The sequence below is a fragment of the Mercenaria mercenaria genome, chromosome 9 (genome assembly GCF_021730395.1).
Source record: "Mercenaria mercenaria strain notata chromosome 9, MADL_Memer_1, whole genome shotgun sequence".
Classification (NCBI taxonomy): domain Eukaryota; kingdom Metazoa; phylum Mollusca; class Bivalvia; order Venerida; family Veneridae; genus Mercenaria; species Mercenaria mercenaria.
The window spans coordinates 40,718,171-40,741,543 of record NC_069369.1 but is presented as its reverse complement, the minus strand read 5'-3'; the positions used below and the strand labels follow the sequence as shown (position 1 = coordinate 40,741,543).

The window sequence follows — 23,373 nt, the reverse complement described above, 5'->3', positions numbered from 1 at the left end:
CAACAAGTTTTCCTGCGTTTAAACTTTAAACTTAATTTGTTTTTCACTTACATATGTTTTAAGTTTCTTGTTTAACGTGCGTAGTTATCAAAAGTCCCCACCAGGAATGGATGGAACAACTTATTTCCAGCCGTGTCATATTTACCTTCCCAGCATCCATTCTAGGCCGATACTGTTGGAAACTGTACCAGTCTAAGACTAAGAAAATCACCCAGCGCTAAACGCTAGTCAGGATATCAGCCACAACTGGGAATCGAACCTGGACCGCTGGCATTGTAGTCCAACCTGCTAACCACTGCGCTACTGACTGTCTTTGCTTGATTGTAACTGGGATAAATAAATGAGATGACTGTACATAGTAAGAAGAGTCTATACACGGTTAAAATTGGATTTCATTAAAATGAATTGTTCCATTCCGTAATGGAATCAAATTAAGCAGTGCCAAACACAGCCTGCTGTTGAAATGTTAAAAACAGCCTAGACTGGAAATTTCCTTGAACTTGTGAATGTTGTCATGCTACTTTAGGATAAAAAGATGCATTTTATGAGTAAGGACACCTGTTCTGAAGGGGAAAGTAAGCCAGTATGATACACGACTTTCGGTCATATTTGAAGTCTAATTAGATGGTATCATTTTATTTTTGATAGATTATATAAACATTAACAAAGCTCTGTGAATGTGGAAACTTTATCTGGTGTCCATATTGATTGACATTGTAGATCCAAAATCTTAAAATAGACATTGCCATACATTTGTCCCAATACTGAAATTCTTTAGACTTCTTAAATCACCTGAGCATTAAGTGCACAAGGTGAACCATTTTGATCACCTGTGTCTGTTTTCTGTCATCATGGGCCACCAGGTGTGTGTTGTCAACTATTGTAAACACTTTCGAGGTCATAATTTTTGCCAAAATTTAATGAATCTTGGTCAGAATATGACCCTGAATAAAATCTTGTACATATTGTTACTGGGTCATCTAAGGTCAAAAACTAGGTCACTAGGTGAATAGGAAAACCTTTTATAGAGGCCACATTTTCTATATCACTTTTATGAAACCTTATTAGAAAGTTTGTCTTTATGAAATCTAGGTGAAGAGTAAACGTGGGTTACCTAAGGTGAAAAACTAGGTCTCTAGGTCAAATAATAGAAAAACCTAGTTAACATTCTACAGGCCACATTTTCTGTTTGATTTTTAGCTCGACTATTCGAAGAATAGTCTAGCTATTCTACTCACCCTGGCGTCGGCGTCGGCGTCACACCTTGGTTAAGTTTTTGCATGCAAGTACATACAGCTGTCATTTAAAGGCATATAGCTTTGAAACTTATTTATTCTTTTTCTAGGTCAATTACCAACCTCACTGGGTCAAGTTCCATAACTCTAACATGTATTTTGAGCAAATTATGCCCCCTTTTGGACTTAGAAAATTCTGGTTAAAGTTTTACATGCAAGTTGCTATCTCCAAAACTAATACAGATATTGAATTGAAACTTCACATGTGTCTTCGGGGTTATAAAACTAGTTGATAGCACCAAGTCCCATAACTCTGACCTTCATTTTGGCCAAATTATGCCCCCTTTTGTACTTAGAAAATTTTGGTTAAAGTTTTGCGTGCAAATACATACAGCTATTACTAAAAGGCATATAGATTTGAAACTTATTTTTTCTTTTTCTAGATCAATTACCTACCTCACTGGGTCAAGTCCCATAACTCTGACATGTATTTTGGCCAAATTATGCCCCCTTTTGGACTTAGAAAATTCTGGTTAAAGTTTTGCATGCAAGTACATACAGCTATTACTAAAAGGCATATTGATTTGAAACTTATTTTTTCTTTTTCTAGATCAATTATCTACCTCACTGGGTCAAGTCCCATAACTCTGACATGTATTTTGAGCAAATTATGCCCCCTTTTGGACTAAGAAAATCCTGGTTAAAGTTTTGCGTGCAAGTACATACAGCTATTACTAAAAGGCATATTGATTTGAAACTTATTTTTTCTTTTTCTAGATCAATCATCTACCTCACTGTGTCAAGTCCCATAACTCTGACATGTATTTTGAGCAAATTATGCCCCCTTTTGGACTTAGAAAATCCTGGTTAAAGTTTTACATGCAAGTTACTATCTGCAAAACTAATGCAGATATTAAATTGAAACTTCACATGTGTCTTCGGGATTATAAAACTAGTTGATAGAATCAAGTCCCATAACTCTGACATGTATTTTGGGCAAATTATGCCCCTTTTTGGACTTAGAAAATCCTGGTTAAAGTTTTGCGTGCAAGTACATACAGCTATTACCAAAAGGCATATAGCTTTGAAACTTATTTATTCTTTTTCTAGGTCAGTTACCAACCTCACTGGGTCAAGTTCCATAACTCTTAACATGTATTTTGGGCAAATTATGCCCCCTTTTGGACTTAGAAAATTCTGGTTAAAGTTTTACATGCAAGTTACTATCTCCAAAACTAATGCAGATATGGAATTGAAACTTAACATGTTTCTTCGGGGTTATGAAATGACCATATTTTCTACCTAATCTTCATGTTACTTGATCAGAATGTTTTTTCTGTTTAAAAACTAGGATAAAGTTGTATCTTTGTCACTGGGCAAAAAACTCGGTCACTAGGTCAAGTCTTTGGAAAACAGCTTGGTGAATAGTCTGTCTTTGGAAAACAGCTTGGTGAATAGTCTGTCTTTGGAAACAGTTAGGTGAATAGTCTGTCTTTGGAAAACAGTTTGGTGAATAGTCTGTCTTTGGAAAACAGCTTGGTGAATAGTCTGTCTTTGGAAAACAGCTTGGTGAATAGTCTGTCTTTGGAAAACAGCTTGGTGAATAGTCTGTCTTTGGAAAACAGTTTGGTGAATAGTCTGTCTTTGGAAAACAGCTGGGTGAATAGTCTGTCTTTAGAAAACAGTTTGGTGAATAGTCTGTCTTTGGAAAACAGTTTGGTGAAATAGTCTGTCTTTGGAAAACAGCTTGGTGAATAGTCTGTCTTTGGAAAACAGTTTGGTGAATAGTCTGTCTTTGGAAAACAGCTTGGTGAAATAGTCTGTCTTTTTAGCTCACCTGTCACAAAGTGACAAGGTGAGCTTTTGTGATCGCGCAGCGTCCGTCGTCCGTCGTCCGTCCGTGCGTCCGTGCGTCCGTAAACTTTTGCTTGTGACCACTCTAGAGGTCACATTTTTCATGGGATCTTTATGAAAGTTGGTCAGAATGTTCATCTTGATGATATCTAGGTCAAGTTCGAAACTGGGTCACGTGCCATCAAAAACTAGGTCAGTAGGTCTAAAAATAGAAAAACCTTGTGACCTCTCTAGAGGCCATATATTTCAAAAGATCTTCATGAAAATTGGTTAGAACGTTCACCTTGATGATATCTAGGTCAAGTTCGAAACTGGGTCACGTGCCGTCAAAAACTAGGTCAGTAGGTCAAATAATAGAAAAACCTTGTGACCTCTCTAAAGGCCATATTTTTCATGGGATCTGTATGAAAGTTGGTCTGAATGTTTATCTTGATGATATCTAGGTCAAGTTCGAAACTGGGTCACGTGCCTTCAAAAACTAGGTCAGTAGGTCAAATAATAGAAAAACCTTGTGACCTCTCTAAAGGCCATATTTTTCATGGGATCTGTATGAAAGTTAGTCTGAATGTTCATCTTGATGATATCTAGGTCAAGTTCAAAACTGGGTCACGTGCGGTCAAAAACTAGGTCAGTAGGTCTAAAAATAGAAAAACCTTGTGACCTCTCTAGAGGCCATATATTTCATGAGATCTTCATGAAAATTGGTCAGAATGTTCACCTTGATGATATCTAGGTCAAGTTCGAAAGTGGGTCACGTGCCTTTAAAAACTAGGTCAGTAGGTCAAATAATAGAAAAACCTTGTGACCTCTCTAGAGGCCATATTTTTCATGGGATCTGTATGAAAGTTGGTCTGAATGCTTATCTTGATGATATCTAGGTCAAGTTCGAAACAGAGTCATGTGCGGTCAAAAACTAGGTCAGTAGGTCTAAAAATAGAAAAACCTTGTGACCTCTCTAGAGGCCATACCCTTGAATGGATCTTCATGAAAATTGGTAAGAATGTTCACCTTGATGATATCTAGGTCAAGTTTGAAACTGGGTCACGTGCCTTTAAAAACTAGGTCAGTAGGTCAAATAATAAAAAAACCTTGTGACCTCTCTAGAGGCCATACTTTTCATGGGATCTGTATGAAAGTTGGTCTGAATGTTCATCTTGATGATATCTAGGTCAAGTTTGAAACTGGGTCAACTGCGGTCAAAAACTAGGTCAGTAGGTCTAAAATTAGAAAAATCTTTGACCTCTCTAGAGGCCATATTTTTCAATGGATCTTCATGAAAATTGATCTGAATGTTCATCTTGATGATATCTAGGTCAGTTTCGAAACTGGGTCATGTGCGGTCAAAAACTAGGCCAGTAGGTATAAAAATAGAAAAACCTTGTGACCTCTCTAGAGGCCATATTTTTCATGAGATCTTCATGAAAATTAGTGAGAATGTTCACCTTGATGATATCTAGTTAAAATTCAAAACAGGGTCACGTACCTTCGAAAACTAGGTCAATAGGTCAAATAATAGAAAAACCTTGTGACCTCTCTAGAGACCATATTTTTCAATGGATCTTCATGAAAATTGGTCAGAATTTTTATCTTGATAATATCTAGGTCAAGTTCAAAACTGGGTCACATGAGCTCAAAAACTAGGTCACTATGTCAAATAATAGAAAAAACGACGTCATACTCAAAACTTGGTCATGTGGGAAGAGGTGAGCGATTCAGGACCATCATGGTCCTCTTGTTTACATGAAACATGGTTAGAATGTCTATGAAATCTACTTTAAAGTTTATCACAGAATTGTTCCTTCAATGACCATATACCAAGTTTGTTCAAATTATTATTAAATTATTATTACTTGGCCACCAGATTGGTTAGTCACTGTTTTATATATTTGTACAGTTTTTCCTATGTGCATATAGTGGATACTTTAAAAAGATATATTTATCAGAAACCACTGTCCCAGTTACAAAATAATTTCACAGTTAATTTACATGTTTGACCCTTTCCCAAAATTGTTCAAGCAATCTGTGAAGCTTAGATGTGTGATCTAGTGTCATTCTGGCCACCTTGCTTTACATAGACTTAACAAAAAATTTGCAGATCTTCTTGTCAAGAACTGTAATGCACTGAGCTTAGATTTGTGGTATTGTGTAGTGGTCCTCTACTGTCCAAGTTTGTTTGGATAATTCCCTTAGGTTCAGAATTGGCCAAGTTTGGCATAGAATTACAGTAAAAATCTTCTTATCTAAAACTTTATTGCCCTAAGTTGAAGCTTTGTGTAGTAGTAGTCCTCTATAAATTTTGTTCAAATCATGCATGGATTCAGAATAAGTCTTACCCTGGCATTCACTTGATTTGCAAATGAAAAACTTCAAAAATGTAATTTTTCATAATATGAATGCCTGGAGCTTAGAAATTAGGTATATAGTATTGTGTAGAGGAAACCATGAAAAAATTATGTGCCTAGTCATGTGTCAGGTAGGTGAGCAATATAGGGCCATCATAACCATCTTCTTATTTACAGTTGTTGTACACAAAAGTTGGAACTACCGAAAATTCAAGGAAAACTTAAAAGGATCAGCCATTATTATATGGCTGAAATGTATTGTATAGTCAGAACCGCTGCAGTAGTAAATACGTAAGAGTTTATTGCATACTCTGCAATCCATTTCAAGGACACACAGTTTCTTGGTATATTTAATGGCTATATCTTGAGGATATGAATTGGTAGATTTCAATTTTTGAACGTAAAATGAATGTGGATTTGTATATTGGGATTAAATTTCAGGGATTGACTCAACCAAGAAATCCAGGAAAATGAGTCCTAATGAATTTTAAGGATTTCACAGTTTTTAAAGTGTGGGTCTGATGAAAAATTATTAGTAATTATTAATACATTGAATGTGTTTGGACATATTTTTATTTCAGGAAAAAGTTAGTTCCCCTTAGTAGAAAAGTGGAGCGGCGAGAGAGGAGACGTGAAGAGAAGGCGCTTGTTGCAGCCCAGTTAGACACAGCAATAGAGAAGGAACTACTGGAACGATTAAAACAAGGAACAGTTAGTATTCAGATACATTGATCCCAATAAGTGATCCCATCTGTCAGTGGTGAAGCTTAGTATATTCCCAAAAAGGGTAGTAGTAATCATTTTGAGAAAGACACTGTCTTGAGCAACATTTGTGTGGAGACTAAACTTTTATATCAAAATTTTGGATTTGTCATAAAACGCTATTTATTGTGTTTCACAAGTTAAGCCGTGTCTCAAATGACATACATACTATTGATCTAGAAATACAATTTATATTTTTGCTAAAAAAAGATACATATTTCACCAATTCTGTTGCGAACAAACCACTGCCAGCAATTATTATCCTTCATATGCTGTAACGTTATCTAGACAAACTGTAGCAGCAGCATCGTAACTCTGTATCATATCCTCCATAACCTAGTCCTGTGTAACAGTTCCTCCCCTGTTGCATTGTTAGTGAGGGGAGACATTCATTTTTTGAGAAAAATAAGGTTTAGTTCTTGTTTTGTATATGTATTATTAAATTTTTAACTCACCAGTCACGAAGTGACAAGGTAAGCTTTTGTTATCGCTCGGCGTCCGTCGTCTGTGCGTCTGTAAACTTTTGCTTGTGACCACTCTAAAGGTCACATTTTTAGCTCGACTATACAAAGTATAAGGAGAGCTATCCTACTCGCCCCGGTGTCGGCGTCGGCGTCTTTCCGCGTCCCCACCTTGGTTAAAGTTTTGGTGCACTTTCTCTTTTTTCAACTTATCTCTGTAATTACTAGATGGATTTGATTCAAACTTGAAATACTTATTCCTCATCATCATCCACCTCATCTGACATAAGGGCCATAACTCTGGCACCAATATTTCATGAATTATCCCCCCTTTTCACTTAGATTTTCAGGTTAAAGTTTTGATGCACTTTCACTCTATCTCTGTTATTACTGAATGGATTTGATTCAAACTAAAAATAGTTGTTCAACATCATCACCAACATCATATGTCACAAGGTGCATAACTCTGGCACCATTTTTTCATGAATTATTCCCCCTTTTTACTTAGAATTTCAGGTTAAAGTTTTGGTGCACTTTCACTCTATCTCTGTTATTACTGAATGGATTTGATTCAAACTTAAAATAGTTGTTCAACATCATCACCCACATCATATGACACAAGGTGCATAACTCTGGCACCATTTTTATTCCCCGGGCATCTACTGATGTGGGAGGCATATAGTGATCGTCCTGTCCGTCCGTACGAGGTTTACCAAATGGGACCGTTTCGTCTAGCATCAATACCCCTTACTAGAATGACTTGATACTAATGCAGATGTAACCTGTGACCATTCCTCATCTTCCGACATCACCTGACCTCAGTTTGACCTTGACCTTGAACTCATTTTGGACTTAGGTTGCTTTATATGGGCCATCTCTTGGTTAACCAAATGGGACCGTTTCGTCTAGCATCAATACCGCTTACAAGAATGAATTGATACTAATACAGATGTAACGTGTGACCATTCCTCATCTTCAAACATCACCTGACCTCAGTTTGACCTTGACCTTGAACTCATTTTGGACTTAGGTTGCTTTATATGGGCCATCTCTTGGTTAACCAAATGGGACCGTTTCGTCTAGCATTAATACCGCTTACAAGAATGAATTGATACTAATACAGATGTAACCTGTGACCATTCCTCATCTTCAAACATCACCTGACCTCAGTTTGACCTTGACCTCGTTTTGGACTTGGGTTGCTTTGTATCGACAAGGATGACACCGGGGGCATCAAGCGTTTATTGAACGCAGCTCCTTGTTTCATGAATTATTCCCCCTTTTTACTTAGAATTTCAGGTTAAAGTTTTGGTGCACTTTCACTCTACCTCTGTTATTACTGAAAGGATTTGATTCAAACTTAAAATAGTTGTTCAGCATCATCACCCACATCATATGACACAAGATGCATAACTCTGGCACAATATTTCGTGAATTATTCCCCTTTTTACTTAGAATTTCAGGTTAAAGTTTTATGCATTTTCACTCTATCTCTGTTTTTACTGAATGAAACTGATTCAAACTTAAACAATTGTTCAACATCATTACCCTTATCATATGACACAAGGTGCAGCATAACTCTGGGACCAATTTTTCATGAATTATTTCCCCTTTTTACTAAGAAGTTTAGGTTAAAGTTTTGATGCACTTTCACTCTGTCTCTGTTATTACTGAATGGATTTGATTCAAACTTAAAATAGTTGTTCAACATCATCACCCACACCATATGAGTAAGGTGCATAACTCTGACACCAATTTTTCATTAATTATTCCCCCTTTTTACTTAGAATTTTAGGTTAAAGTTTTGGTGCACTTTCACTCTATCTCTGTTATTACTGAATGGATTTGATTCAAACTAAAAATAGTTGTTCAACATCATCACCAACATCATATGTCACAAGGTGCATAACTCTGGCACCATTTTTTCATGAATTATTCCCCCTTTTTACTTAGAATTTCAGGTTAAAGTTTTGGTGCACTTTCACTCTATCTCTGTTATTACTGAATGGATTTGATTCAAACTTAAAATAGTTGTTCAACATCATCACCCACATCATATGACACAAGGTGCATAACTCTGGCACCATTTTTATTCCCCGGGCATCTACTGATGTGGGAGGCATATAGTGATCGTCCTGTCCGTCCGTACAAGGTTTACCAAATGGGACCGTTTCGTCTAGCATCAATACCCCTTACTAGAATGACTTGATACTAATGCAGATGTAACCTGTGACCATTCCTCATCTTCCGACATCACCTGACCTCAGTTTGACCTTGACCTTGAACTCATTTTGGACTTAGGTTGCTTTATATGGGCCATCTCTTGGTTAACCAAATGGGACCGTTTCGTCTAGCATCAATACCGCTTACAAGAATGAATTGATACTAATACAGATGTAACGTGTGACCATTCCTCATCTTCAGACATCACCTGACCTCAGTTTGACCTTGACCTTGACCTCATATTGGACTTAGGTTGCTTTATATGGGCCATCTCTTGGTTAACCAAATGGGACCGTTTCGTCTAGCATTAATACCGCTTACAAGAATGAATTGATACTAATACAGATGTAACCTGTGACCATTCCTCATCTTCAAACATCACCTGACCTCAGTTTGACCTTGACCTCGTTTTGGACTTGGGTTGCTTTGTATCGACAAGGATGCCACCGGGGGCATCAAGCGTTTATTGAACGCAGCTCCTTGTTTCATGAATTATTCCCCCTTTTTACTTAGAATTTCAGGTTAAAGTTTTGGTGCACTTTCACTCTACCTCTGTTATTACTGAACGGATTTGATTCAAACTTAAAATAGTTGTTCAGCATCATCACCCACATCATATGACACAAGATGCATAACTCTGGCACAATATTTCGTGAATTATTCCCCTTTTTACTTAGAATTTCAGGTTAAAGTTTTATGCATTTTCACTCTATCTCTGTTTTTACTGAATGGATCTGATTCAAACTTAAACAATTGTTCAACATCATTACCCTTATCATATGACACAAGGTGCAGCATAACTATGGGACCAATTTTTCATGAATTATTTCCCCTTTTTACTAAGAAGTTTAGGTTAAAGTTTTGATGCACTTTCACTCTGTCTCTGTTATTACTGAATGGATTTGATTCAAACTTAAAATAGTTGCTCAACATCATCACCCACACCATATGAGTAAGGTGCATAACTCTGACACCAATTTTTCATTAATTATTCCCCCTTTTTACTTAGAATTTTAGGTTAAAGTTTTGATTCACTTTCACTCTGTCTCTGTTATTACTGAATGGATTTGATTCAAACTTAAAATAGTTGTTCAACATCATCACCTACACTATATGACACAAGCTGCATAACTCTGGCACCAATATTTAATGAATTATACCCCTTTTTGCTTAGGATATACTTATATAGTGTTTTGATACATTTTATCTTTACCTCTCTTATTACTTTAAGTTGATATTTTTGACATAGACTCAGTCTATTGTGCAATATCTTCATCCACAAGTGGAGTCATTAAACACTCAAGTGACAGCTTTAGTTTCCTCAGATGTGCCCAGTTTCACTATCCAGCATCGAAATAGTCGAGCGCGCTGTCTCCTGTGACAGCTCTTGTTCATGGGATCTTTATGAAAGTTGAACAGAATGTTCATCTTGATGATATCTAGGTCAAGTTCGAAACTGGGTCACGTGCGGCTAAAAACTAGGTCAGTAGATCTAAAAGTAGAAAAACCTTGTGACCTCCCTAGAGGCCATATTTTTCAATGGATCTTCATGAAAATTGGTCAGAACTTTCACCTTGATGATATCTAGGTCAAGTTCGAAACTGGATCATGTGCGGTCAAAAACTAGGTCAGTAGGTCAGATAATAGGAAAACCTTGTGACCTCTCTAGAGGCCATATTTTTCATGGGATCTATGTGAAAGTTGGTCTGAATATTCATCTTGATGATATGTAGGTCAAGTTAGAAACTGGGTCACATGCGGTCAAAAACTAGATCAGTAGGTCTAAAAATAGAAAAACCTTGTGATCTCTCTAGAGGCCATATTTGTCATGGGATCTGTATGAAAGTTTGTCTGAATATTCATCTTGATGATATGTAGGTCAAGTTTAAAACTGGGTCACATGCGGTCAAAAACTAGATCAGTAGGTCTAAAAATAGAAAAACCTTGTGACCTCTCTAGAGGCCATATTTGTCAACGGATCTTCATGAAAATTGGTCAGAATGTTCACCTTGATGATATCTAGGTCAAGTTCGAAACTGGGTCACGTGCGGTCAAAAACTAGTTCAGTAGGTCTAAAAATAGAAAAACCTTGTGACCTCTCTAGAGGCCATACTTTTCATGAGATCTTCATGAAAATTTGTGAGAACGTTCAACTTGATGATATCAAGGTCAGATTTGAAACTGGGTCAAGTGCGGTCAAAAACTAGGTCAGTAGGTCTAAAAATAGAAAACCTTGTGACCTCTCTAGAGGCCATGTTTTTCATGGGATATTAATGAAAGTTGGTGAGAATGTTCACTTTGATGATATCTAGATCAAGTTTAAAACTGGGTCACATGCCTTCAAAAACTAGGTCATTAGGTCAAATAATAGAAAAACCTTGTGACCTCACTAGAGGCCATATTTTTCAATGGATCTTCATGAAAATTGGTCAGAATTTTTATCTTGATGATATCTAGGTCAAGTTCAAAACTGGGTCACATGAGCTCAAAAACTAGGTCACTATGTCAAAGAATAGAAAACAAGAGCTGTCTCCATAGGATGACACATGCCCCCGATGGTACTTTGAATGAATAGTTATGGCCGATGTTAGAGTTTAGGACCTTTGACCTACGGAGCTGGGTCTTGCGCGCGACACGTCGTCTTACTGTGTCACACATTCATGCGTAGTTATTTTAAAATCCATGAATGACAAAGATATGGACCGGACACGCCCATCAATGCACTATCATGAAAAATGACCTTTAACATCTAAGTGTGACCTTGACCTTTGAGCTACGGATCTGGGTTTTGCGCGTGACACGTCGTCTTACTGTGGTACACATTCATGCCAAGTTATTTGAAAATCCATCCATGGATGACAAAGATATGGACCGGACACGCCCATCAATGCACTATCCTTTAATGTCTAAGTGTGACCTTGACCTTTGAGCTACGGACCTGGGTCTTGCGCGCGACACGTCGTCTTACTGTGGTACACATTCATGCCAAGTTATTTGAAAATCCATCCATCATTGACAAAGATATGGACCGGACACGAAAATTGCGGACAGACTGACAGACCGACAGACTGACAGACCGACAGACGGAGAGACGGTTCAAAAACTATATGCCTCCCTTCGGGAGCATAAAAATGACGTCATACTCAAAACTTGGTCATGTGGGGACAGGTGAGCGATTCAGGACCATCATGGTCCTTTTGTTATGAAATCTGATTGTTCGGAACTCTTTTTAACTTGCAAAATATCTTTAACAACTATTGATCTTGGATTCCATGATGAATCTGTCAGATTCAATGGCCAAAATTTGTTAATTATGTCCCCTACGAAGGAGGGGTATATTGTTTTGCAGATTTGGTTGGTCGGTTTCCAGATGATAAGTCAAGAATGCTTGGGTCTAGGATCATGAAAGTTAATAGGGAGGTTGGTCATGACCAGCAGATGATCCCTTTTGATTTTGAGGTCAGTAGGTCAAAGGTCAAGGTCACAATGACCAGAACAGCTAAATGGATTCCTGATGATAGCTTGAGAACCCTTGGGCCTAGGATCAGTTGATAGGGAGCTTGTTCATGACCAGCAGATGACCTCTAATGATTTTGAGGTTAGCAGGTCAAAGGTCAAAGTTACATTGACCCGGAACAGTTAAAACGGTTTCTGGATGATAACTCAAGAATGCTTAAGTCTAGGATCATGACAGTTGAAAGGAAGGTTGGTCATGGCAGCAAATGACCCCTATTGATTTTGAGGTCAGTGGGTCAAAGGTCAAGGTCAGTGTGACCAGAAACAGTTCAACTGTTTCCGGACGATAACATGAGAATGCTTCTGCTTTGGATCACGAAATCTTTTAGGGAGGTTGGTCATGACCAGCAGATGACCTTATAGATTTTGAGGTCAGTATGTCAAAGGTCAAGTTCTCATTAATGCAGAACAGTAGAACTTATATTTGCCAAATAACCAGAGAATGCTTTGGTTTAAAATCACATTTGATACAGAGGTCACCTATGACTGGTAAATGACCCATAATAATTGATTCGAGGTCGGTACATCAATTATCCAGTGCACAGTGCTCAAATAATTTCTGTTCCTTGTGCAGTTACTGAATGCATCAAGGGGGCATTTCGTGTTCTGTGAGCTCTTGTTTTTACCTTGTGAACACGATAGAAGTGACATTTTACATTTTATTTTAACCTCACTTACACACAACTTGAGTCACAATAAGATCTAGGTTCCTTTGAAAACCTGCTGGATTCCATCATCGTTTGTAGAGTTACCTCACCTGAAAGGGGCAAAATTTTCTATTTTGGCCCTTTCAACCATAAAGAGGTTTCAATTATGCTTTGATATAAACTTACACAGAATGTTTATCTTGATGATCTTTAGGCCAAGTTCGAAACTGGGTCATATGTGTTAAAAAACTAGGTCACCAGGTCAAATCAAAGTAAAGCTTGTTTATACCTTAGAGGCCACATTTATGACTATCATCATGAAACTTGGTCTGAATGTTTTTCTTGATGATTCCTGTGCCAAGTTCAAAACTGGGTCATGTGGGGTAAAAAACCAGATCACCCGGTCAAGTCAGAGGAAAAGCTTGTTAACACTTGAGGCCACATTTATACCCCTTTAACCCTATCTTCATAAAACTTGGTCAGAATGTTTATCTTGATGATTCCTAGGCCAAGTTCGAAACTGGGTTATGTGGGATCAAAAAGTAAGTACCGGCTCAAATTAAAGGTAAAGCCTGTTAACACTGTAGAGGCCACATTTATGACCCTATCTTCATGAAACTTGGTCAGAATGTTTATCTTGATGATTCCATTGCCAAGTTCAACAGGTGAGCAATATTAGGTCATCATAACCCTCTTATTAACATTTTATGATTAATTGTGTCTGCCACATGTTAATATTGGGGAGACATACTGATCTAGTGATGTCTATCTGTCTGTCACAAAGTTTTGGCAGAAATTCATCAGACTTCACGAGTGATCAGTTTAGTTGTGCATGTCATCAACATGTTCTGGTTCAGTGATTTTCAGCAGAGTTAAGACCTTTGATTTGTCAGATTCTGTGCTACTTCTACACTAAGCCTAGTTATTTATATCATTGGCATTGATTTTCACTGGATTTATGGCCTTAATTTGTGGTATTTTTAGCTTGACTATTCGAAGTATGGAGAGCTGTCCTACTCGACCCGGCGTCTGCATTATTCCGCGTCTGCACTTTGGTTAAAGTTTTAATGCACTTTCTTGTTATCTCTATAATTACTTGATGGATTTGTTTCAAACTTAAAATAATTATTCCTCATCATATGGCACAAGGGCAATAGCTCCTGCGCCAATATTTCATGAATTATCCCCCCTTTTGACCTAGAATTTCAGGTTAAAGTTTTGGTACACTTTCACTCTGTCTCGTTATTACGAACTGGATTTGATTCAAATTTAAAATAGTTGTTTCACATCATCACCCACATCATATAATACAGGGTCCATAACCTTGGAACCAATTTTCGATGAATTATGCCCCCTTTTTACTTAGACTTTCAGGTTAAAGTTTTGGTCAACTTTCACTCTGTTTCTGTTATTACTAAATGGATTTTATTCAGACTTAAAATATCATATGACAGAAGGGCCATAACTCTTGTACCAATATTTTATGAATTATCCCCCGTTTTTACTTAGAATTTCAGGTTAAAGTTTTGATGCACTTTCATTCTATCTCGGTTATTACGAAATGGATTTGATTCAAACTTAAAATACTTGTTTCACCTTATCACCCACATCATATGACACAAGGTGCATAACTCTGGCACCAATTTTTCATGAATTATGACCCCTTTTACATAGAATTTAATGTTAATTTTGATGCATTCTCACTATTTTTCAGTTTTTACTAAATGAATTGATTCAGTGTTCAAGTAGTTGTCCCACATCATATGACACAAGGTTTATGCTTTTGCACCAATATTCTTCGAATTATGTCCCCTTTTTGCTTATAATTATACTTATACACGGCTACTAAACGCTAGCGCCACCACCAAATTATGGTGATAAGGAAAAGAGCTATCGACATTTCCGTGGTGCAGCTATCGCCCGTTTCTATTTGTAAACACGTGAGTAAAATCAATATTTTATCTTATGTTTTTATTGATAGAACTTTTTTCGAAAATCGGAGAATGTAGTTCCGTGTAACAACACTTTTACTACAGGTTGGCTGTTATTTCATTAAAATATTATGCAAATTGTGGTGTCAGGAGCTTTTCTCCCGAATCTGACTGTGGCACATTTTCATATGGGCCAGTATTCGAACACCATTCCGATGAATAGACACACTGTAAGAACATACCTGCGCATGCAAATGGTGCAGAAATGATAAATAATTATATGCGCACACACCATGAATAATAGAATCTCGGGTTAGAAGAAATATACCAGGATTTTTAAAAGTGGTGGCGCTGTAACTCTAGTGGTGGCGCTATACAGTAGTGGTGGCGCTGTTACGACATTCAATAATACGAACTGCTGACGCGTTCGGAACAAAACAAACACAATATTCTCTAACTGATAATTTTCCTGCAAGGAATTATGTTATTAAAGAAAGAAAAACACGATCATAGTTTATTTACTTTTATGAAACATTCTCTTTAAGGTAACTTGACATGGACAACCAAGATGGCGTCACGAAATTGAGGTTGGTCACATTATTTACTTCTATAGACGACATGCTGCTACAGAGGTCTAAAGATGCATTTTAATCATTTAATACACACATATACCATTGTAAAAATGCATTTAATTTATAAAATTATAAAATCAAAAGTTCTGAAACTCACCATGAAAACAAGTCATTTTTTGTGCACATTTTGCGGAAAAGTTATGTATCCAAACTGAAAACAATTTATATCCTCATATCTTTGAATATGTCCTTCAGGTGCTCCACCTATGAACAAAAGAACTTATCCACTGAGTTTTATGCTATTTGCTCTGTAATTTCATTAGTAAATTATAAATTTCAATATTTTTTGTTGCAAATAAATCCAGTAACAAGGGGCTATGCAATTCCAAATATATGTTTATCGTAAAACTCTCCCAGTCCTATGAACAGAAAGGGAACCCAAACATAGCTGATTTTGGGTATATTACATTATGTTTTATGACCCTTGCATGTTCAAATACAGAAATCCTCATCTAAACTGACTCTATATTTCTTGGGCCGGTGGGGGTGGGCAACAGAAAATCAAGAAAATGTACTTTATCAATTACATTAAACATACATTAATTTAGAATGGCCTAAGATCCACACTTTCCATGAGATTTCCATGCAAGTCAGTGAAGATTTGACATTGAGGGTTATTCAAACAGTAGCAAACATATTTGAACTAGGACACAGATTGAAAAGATTGTAAACATTTCATAAAATTAAAATACAAACAATGCAAAATTACTAAGAAATGAACACATCACTCAAAACTCTTAATATGTGAGGATGTAAAGTCTCAGAAATATGGACAAAGTAAACTTACATATACTTTGAATTTTTTTAACGACCCTCATACTGCAGGCAGGTTTCAACTTTTTAGGGTGTAAAATATAGAAAGTTATAATTTACTAATGAAATTACTGAGCAAATAGCATAAAACTCAGTGGAGTTCTTTTGTTTATAAGTGGAGCACCTGAAGGACATATTCAAAGATATGAGGATATAATTTTTTTTCAGCTTGGATACACAACTTTTCCGCAAAATGTGCACAAAAATTGACTAGTTTTCATGGTTAGTTCCAGAACATTTGATTTTATAATTTTATAAATTAAATGCATTTTTACAATTGTATATGTGTGTATTTAATGATTTTAATGCAATTTAGACCTCTGTAGCAGTATATCGTCTATACGAGTAAATAATGTGACCAACCCCAATTTCGTGACGCCATCTTGGTTGTTCATGTCAAGTTACTTTAAAATGTTAATGTAGAATTATTTCTAACCTTTAAATATTGTACTTAAATACAAACATAAGTGTACTTTAAATTCGGGTCAAGAAAAATAGTAGCAACACCTTTATTTCAAACGAAGATCTTTGTCCAGGCAATAATTCGAAGATAGTGTAGAATTTATTTTTATATTAATATTCTGAAAGTTACTTTCCTTTGTTTTATACGTCGTTTGCATGTCATTGTAAACAAAAGACCTTACTTTCACAATTCTTTCTGAAAAGTGAATACAGTACATTTTCAATTCCAATCGATTAATATGATTAATCAGTAGAGCTTAGATGTACAATCTGAATCCATATATATGTAGATTATTTTATGTATGTATTTTGTTAAGTAACGTAATTTTAGTATAGTGTGGGATAGGTTGATACCATTGATTATTGTAGAAATGTCCGTGGCTTGCAGACAGACATTTTCATATATTAAAATTGAATATATTCATATACAACAGCGCCATCACTACAGTATAGCGCCACCACTTGAGTGACAACGCTACCACTTTCGAAAATAGTCGTGTTTTAACTTTTTACTGTGTTTTTCGTAATTCCTTTATGTATGGGAATACGTGTAATTCATTTCAACACCATTTGCATGCGCAGGTATGTTCTTATAGTGTGTCCATTTATCAGAATGGTGTTCGAATACGGGCCGATATGAAAATATGCCACAGTCAGATTCGGGAGAAAAGCTCCTGGCACCACAATTTGCAAAATATTTTAATCAAATAACAGCCAACCTGTAGTAAAAGTGTTGTTACACGGAACTACATCCTCCGATTTTCGAAAAAAGTTCTATCAATAAAAATATAAGATAAAATATAGATTTTACTCACGTGTTTACAAATAGAAACGGGCGATAGCTGCACCACGGAAATGTCGATAGCTCTTTTCCTTATCACCACAATTTGGTGGTGGCGCTAGCGTTTAGTAGCCGTGTTATATAGTGTTTTGATACACTTTATTTTCACCCCTCTTATTACTTAATATTTTGACACAGACTCAAGCTATTGTGCAATATCTTCATCCACCATTGGAGTTATTAAACACTCCACTGACAGCTCCATTTTCCTCAAATGTGCCCAGTTTCACTATCCAGCATCGAAATAGTCGAGCGCTGTACAATATCTGCTTGTTAAGCAGTAGGAGTCAAATATTTTTTATTGAAAACAATCTCGAGCGTATAAAGTTGTAGTAATTCATGACATTTTTGTTACAGTACAAGGATATATACAACTTCCCACAGAAAGCTTTTGACAAGGTGGTAGAAGGAGAAGAAGTGGAGAGTGAGAGTGAATCAGAGAAAGAAGATGGAGAGATGGATGAAGATTCTGAGGACGAAGTCGAGGAGGACATGGAGGAAGAATCAGTATGACTTGTTTCAACAAATTTTATAGATTATCTTTATTAAACTAAAAAAAAGCAAAGTGCTTAAATAAAAGGCTGGACAGACTCTTTTAAATATTTTTTTTTTTTTTTGAATGTGTCTTTTTTCTTACTGAGATGATGGCAGGGACTAGCCGTTTTATCAGATTGTTTATTTAACTTTTGAGCTTGATTAGTGAGAGCTGCTGTACTCCACAAGGCATCCCTGTCATAATTGGCATCTCACCTTGGTTAAAGTTTAATGTGCAAGGTCATGTCTCAGTAATCATTGTATGCAGTGGATTGAAACTTCGCACAATGCTTCTTAGTTATCATACCAACTGAAATGATAAAGTTAGATAATTTTTAGGGGAGTTAAATGTGTTAAAAATTTTGGCAATTTTTAAACGTTAAAATTTTGTGTTAAATAAATATCAAGCTGTATCTCAGGTACTTCTGTGTATCAGATTGAAACTTCTCACAATGCTTCATGCTTATGAATTGCACAATGGATCATCATCAAACTTGGCCTGTAGCAACTTTATCATGTCCTCTCTCAAAATTTATGAAATGGGGATGTTTGGCCCGTTTTAGGCCTAACTATAGTAAAGGAACCAGTGTGGGAGCCATTTGGTCTAGTCGCGTAATGGTGGACAGGTTTTTGAACACTAAGTTTTCAGTTGGCATGGCCACAGAGGTCTAAACTAAAGCTTTTTAGCTCACATGTCGCAAAGTGACAATGTGAGCTTTTGTGATCATGCAGTGTCCGTCGTCCGTCCGTGCGTGCGTAAACTTTTGCTTGTGACCACTCTAGAGGTCACATTTTTCATGGGATCTTTATGAAAATTGGTCAGAATGTTTATCTTGATGATATCTAGGTCAAGTTTGAAACTGGGTCAACTGCGATCAAAAACTACGTCAGTAGGTCTAAAAATAGAAAAACCTTGTGACCTCTCTAGAGGCCATATTTTTCAATGGATCTTCATGAAAGTTATTCAGAATGTTCACCTTGATGATATCTAGGTCAAGTTCGAAACTGGGTCACCTGCCATCAAAAACTAGGTCAGTAGGTCAAATAATAAAAAAACCTTGTGACCTCTCTAGAGGCCATATTTTTCATGGGATCTGTATGAAAGTTGGTCAGAATGTTCATCTTGATGATATCTAGGTCAAGTTCGAAACTGGGTCAACTGCGGTCGAAAACTAGGTCAGTAGGTCTAAAAATAGAAAAACCTTGTGACCTCTCTAGAGGATATACTTGTGAATGAATCTTCATGAAAATTGGTCAGAATGTTCACCTTGATGATATCTAGGTCAGATTCGAAACTGGGTCAACTGCGGTCAAAAACTAGGTCAGTAGGTCTAAAAATAGAAAAACCTTGTGACCTCTCTAGAGGCCATACTTGTGAATGGATCTTCATAAAAATTGGTCAGAATGTTCACCTAGATGATATCTAGGTCAAGTTTGAAACTGGGTCACATGCCATCAATAACTAGGTCAGTAGGTCAGATAACAAAAAAACCTTGTGACCTCTCTAGAGGCCATATTTTTCAGGGGATCTGTATGAAAATTGGTCAGAATTTTTATCTTTATGATATCTAGGTCAAGTTCGAAACTGGTTCGACTGCGGTCAAAAACTAGGTCAGTAGGTCTAAAAATAGAAAAACCTTGTGACCTCTCTAGAGACCATACTTTTCAATGGATCTTCATGAAAGTAAGTCAGAATGTTCACCTTGATGATATCTAGGTCTTGTTCAAAACTTGGTCACTTGTTTTTAATAACTAGGTCAGTAGGTCAAATAACAAAAAAGCCTTGTGACCTCTCTAGAAGCCATATTTTTTATGGGATCTTTATGAAAATTGGTCTGAATGTTCATCTTGATTATATCTAGGTCAGGTTTGAAACTGGGTCAACTGCATCAAAAACTAGGTCAGTAGGTCTAAAAATAGAAAAACCTTGTGACCTCTGTAGAGGCCATACTTTTGAATGGATCTTCATGAAAATTGGTCGGAATGTTCACCTTGATGATATCTAGGTCAGTTTGAAACTGGGTCACGTGCCATCAATAACTAGGTCAGTAGGTCAAATGATAAAAAATCTTGTGACATCTCTAGAGGCCATATTTTTCAGTGGATCTTCATGAAAATTGGTTAGAATTTTATTTATTTTGATGATATCTAGGTCAGATTCAACACTGGGTCACATGAGCTCAAAAACTAGGTCACACTGTCAAATAATAGAAAAAAACGACATCATACTCGGTTTAAAACTGGGTCATGTGGGGACAGGTGAGCGATTCAGGACCATCATGGTCCTCTTGTTTTGTTTAAATTTCGTTGTGGATGTATTTTTGATATTTTGGTAGAAAAAATGGGAGAGGTTTTATTTGGTGAAGTGAAACTCAATTTTAGTATGAGTAGTACTTCCAGGTCACAGCAGTGTGATTTTTATGTGATTTTACAGTAAGCAAATGTGACAAGAGAAATCTCTCTTAGAAGATACATGATCCCTACTTTTCTCTTCATTTTATATCAGTTTTATCATATCTCTTTAAAATTGGGTAAGGATTTGTTTTTAGCTCACCTGTCACATAGTGACAAGGTGAGCTTTTGTGATCATGCAGCGTTTGTCGTCCAACCGTGCGTCCGTCCGTAAACATTTGCTTGTGACCACTCTAGAGGTCACATTTTTTGTGGGATCTTTATGAAAGTTGGTCAGAATGTTCATCTTGATGATATCTAGGTCAAGTTCGAAACTGGGTCACGTGCCTTCAAAAACTAGGTCAGTAGGTCTAAAAATAGAAAAACCTTGTGACCTCTCTAGAGGCCATATATTTCACAAGATCTTCATGAAAATTGGTCAGAATGTTCATCTTGATGATATCTAGGTCAAGTACGAAACTGGGTCACGTGCCTTCAAAAACTAGGTCAGTAGGTCAAATACTAGAAAAACCTTGTGACCTCTCTAAAGGCCATATTTTTCATGGGATCTGTATGAAAGTTGGTCTGAATGTTCATCTTGATGATATCTAGGTCAAGTTCGAAACTGGGTCACGTGCGGTCAAAAACTAGGTCAGTAGGTCAAGTTATAGAAAAACCTTGTGACCTCTCTAGAGGCCATATTTTTCATGAGATCTTCATGAAAATTGGTCAGAATGTTCACCTTGATGATATCTAGGTCAAGTTTGAAAGTGGGTCACCAGCCCTCAAAAACTAGGTCAGTAGGTCAAATAATAGAAAAACCTTGTGACCTCTCTAGAGGCCATATTTTTCATGGGATCTGTATGAAAATTGGTCTGAATGTTCATCTTGATGATATCTAGGTCAAGTTCGAAAGTGGGTCACGTGCCTTCAAAAACTAGGTCAGTAGGTCAAATAATAGAAAAACCTTGTGACCTCTCTAAAAGCCATTTTTTTCATGGGATCTGTATGAAAGTTGGTCTGAATGTTCATCTTGATGATATCTAGGTCAAGCTTGAAACAGAGTCATGTGCGGTCAAAAACTAGGTCAGTAGGTCTAAAAATAGAAAAACATTGTGACCTCTCTAGAGGCCATACTTATATATGGATCTGCATAAAAATTGGTCAGAATGTTCATCTTGATGATATCTAGGTCAGGTTCGAAAGTGGGTCACATGCCATCAAAAAGTAGGTCAGTAGGTCAAATAATGAAAAAACGTGACCTCTCTAGAGGCCATATTTTTCATGGGATCTGTATGAAAGTTGGTCTGAATGTTTATCTTGATGATATATAGGTCAAGTTTGAAACTGGGTCAACTGTGGTCAAAAACTAGGTCAGTAGGTCTTGAAATAGAAAAACCTTGTAACCTCTCTAGAGGCCATGCCCTTGGATGGATCTTCATGAAAAGTGGTCAGAATGTTCACCTTGATGATATCTAGGTCAAGTTTGAAACTGGGTCACATGCCTTAAAAAACTAGGTCAGTAGGTCAAATAATAAAAAAACCTTGTGACCTCTCTAGAGGCCATACTTTTCATGGGATCTGTATGAAAGTTGGTCTGAATGTTCATCTTGATGATATCTAGGTCAGATTTGAAACTGGGTCAACTGCGGTCAAAAACTAGGTCAGTAGGTCTAAAATTATTAAAATCTTTTGACCTCTGTAGAGGCCATATTTTTCAATGGATCTTCATGAAAATTGATCTGAATGTTCACCTTAATGATATCTAGGTCATTTTCAAAACTAGGCCAGTAGGTATAAAAATAGAAAAACCTTGTGACCTCTCTAGAGGCCATATTTTTCATGAGATCTTCATGAAAATTAGTGAGAATGTTCACCTTGATGATATCTAGGTAAAGTTCAAAACAGGGTCACGTACCTTCGAAAACTAAGTCAATAGGTCAAATAATAGAAAAACCTCGTGACCTCTCTAGAGACCATATTTTTCAATGGATCTTCATGAAAATTGATCAGAATTTTTATCTTGATAATATCTAGGTCAAGTTCAAAACTGGGTTACATGAGCTCAAAAACTAGGTCACTATGTCAAATAATAGAAAAAACGACGTCATACTCAAAACTGGGTCATGTGGGAAGAGGTGAGCGATTCAGGACCATCATGGTCCTCTTGTTTGAAATGGGTCTAGCTATGGCTGTGTTTGGTAGCTCTTTAAAAAATGTCAGTTTTATATAGAATATATAGGGAATACTATTTATTGTAGTATGACCTTAGGAGCTGCTAGGCCTAAAAATTAAAATACCTTTGAAAAACGTCTTCTTACGACCTGCTTGAAGGTCCCCTCTTAGTTTGTTCATAAGGAAGCACTTGGCTCATTTAAGGGGCGGCTAGAGATTAAAAACAGAAATACCTTGAAACAGCTTCTTCTCAAGATGGACTAACTACTAGATGGATCTTCATCAAACTTTGTAACATTCTTATGAAGTCCTCTTTAATTTCTTCAAATGGGGGCACTTGGCCCTTTTAAGAGGACACTAGAGTTGGAAACAGGAATATCACTAAATGAATTTTACCCGTGAATTGCTTGGCAGAACTTTGTTAAACTTAGTCTTTAGTGTCCTTGTAACGTCCTTTCTCAAACTTGTTCAGATGGGGGTTCTTGACATGTTTTATGTTTCTGTACTAAACACAGTTGCTGCCATTCATTATCTAGTGTTTCTTACATGTATTC

The 23,373-nt window shown here is 36.7% G+C and overlaps 1 protein-coding gene across 1 annotated transcript in view; it reads left to right on the top strand.

The window, feature by feature from the left end:
* The window catches only part of LOC123546977 (protein MAK16 homolog), a 47,130-nt gene that overhangs the window by 20,150 nt on the left and 3,607 nt on the right, over nt 1–23,373 (top strand). Inside the window, exons 6-7 of the mRNA XM_045333686.2 lie at nt 6,013–6,142; nt 18,077–18,226. Coding sequence (XP_045189621.1) covers nt 6,013–6,142; nt 18,077–18,226 — 280 coding nt within the window. The remainder of the gene's footprint in view (nt 1–6,012; nt 6,143–18,076; nt 18,227–23,373) is intronic.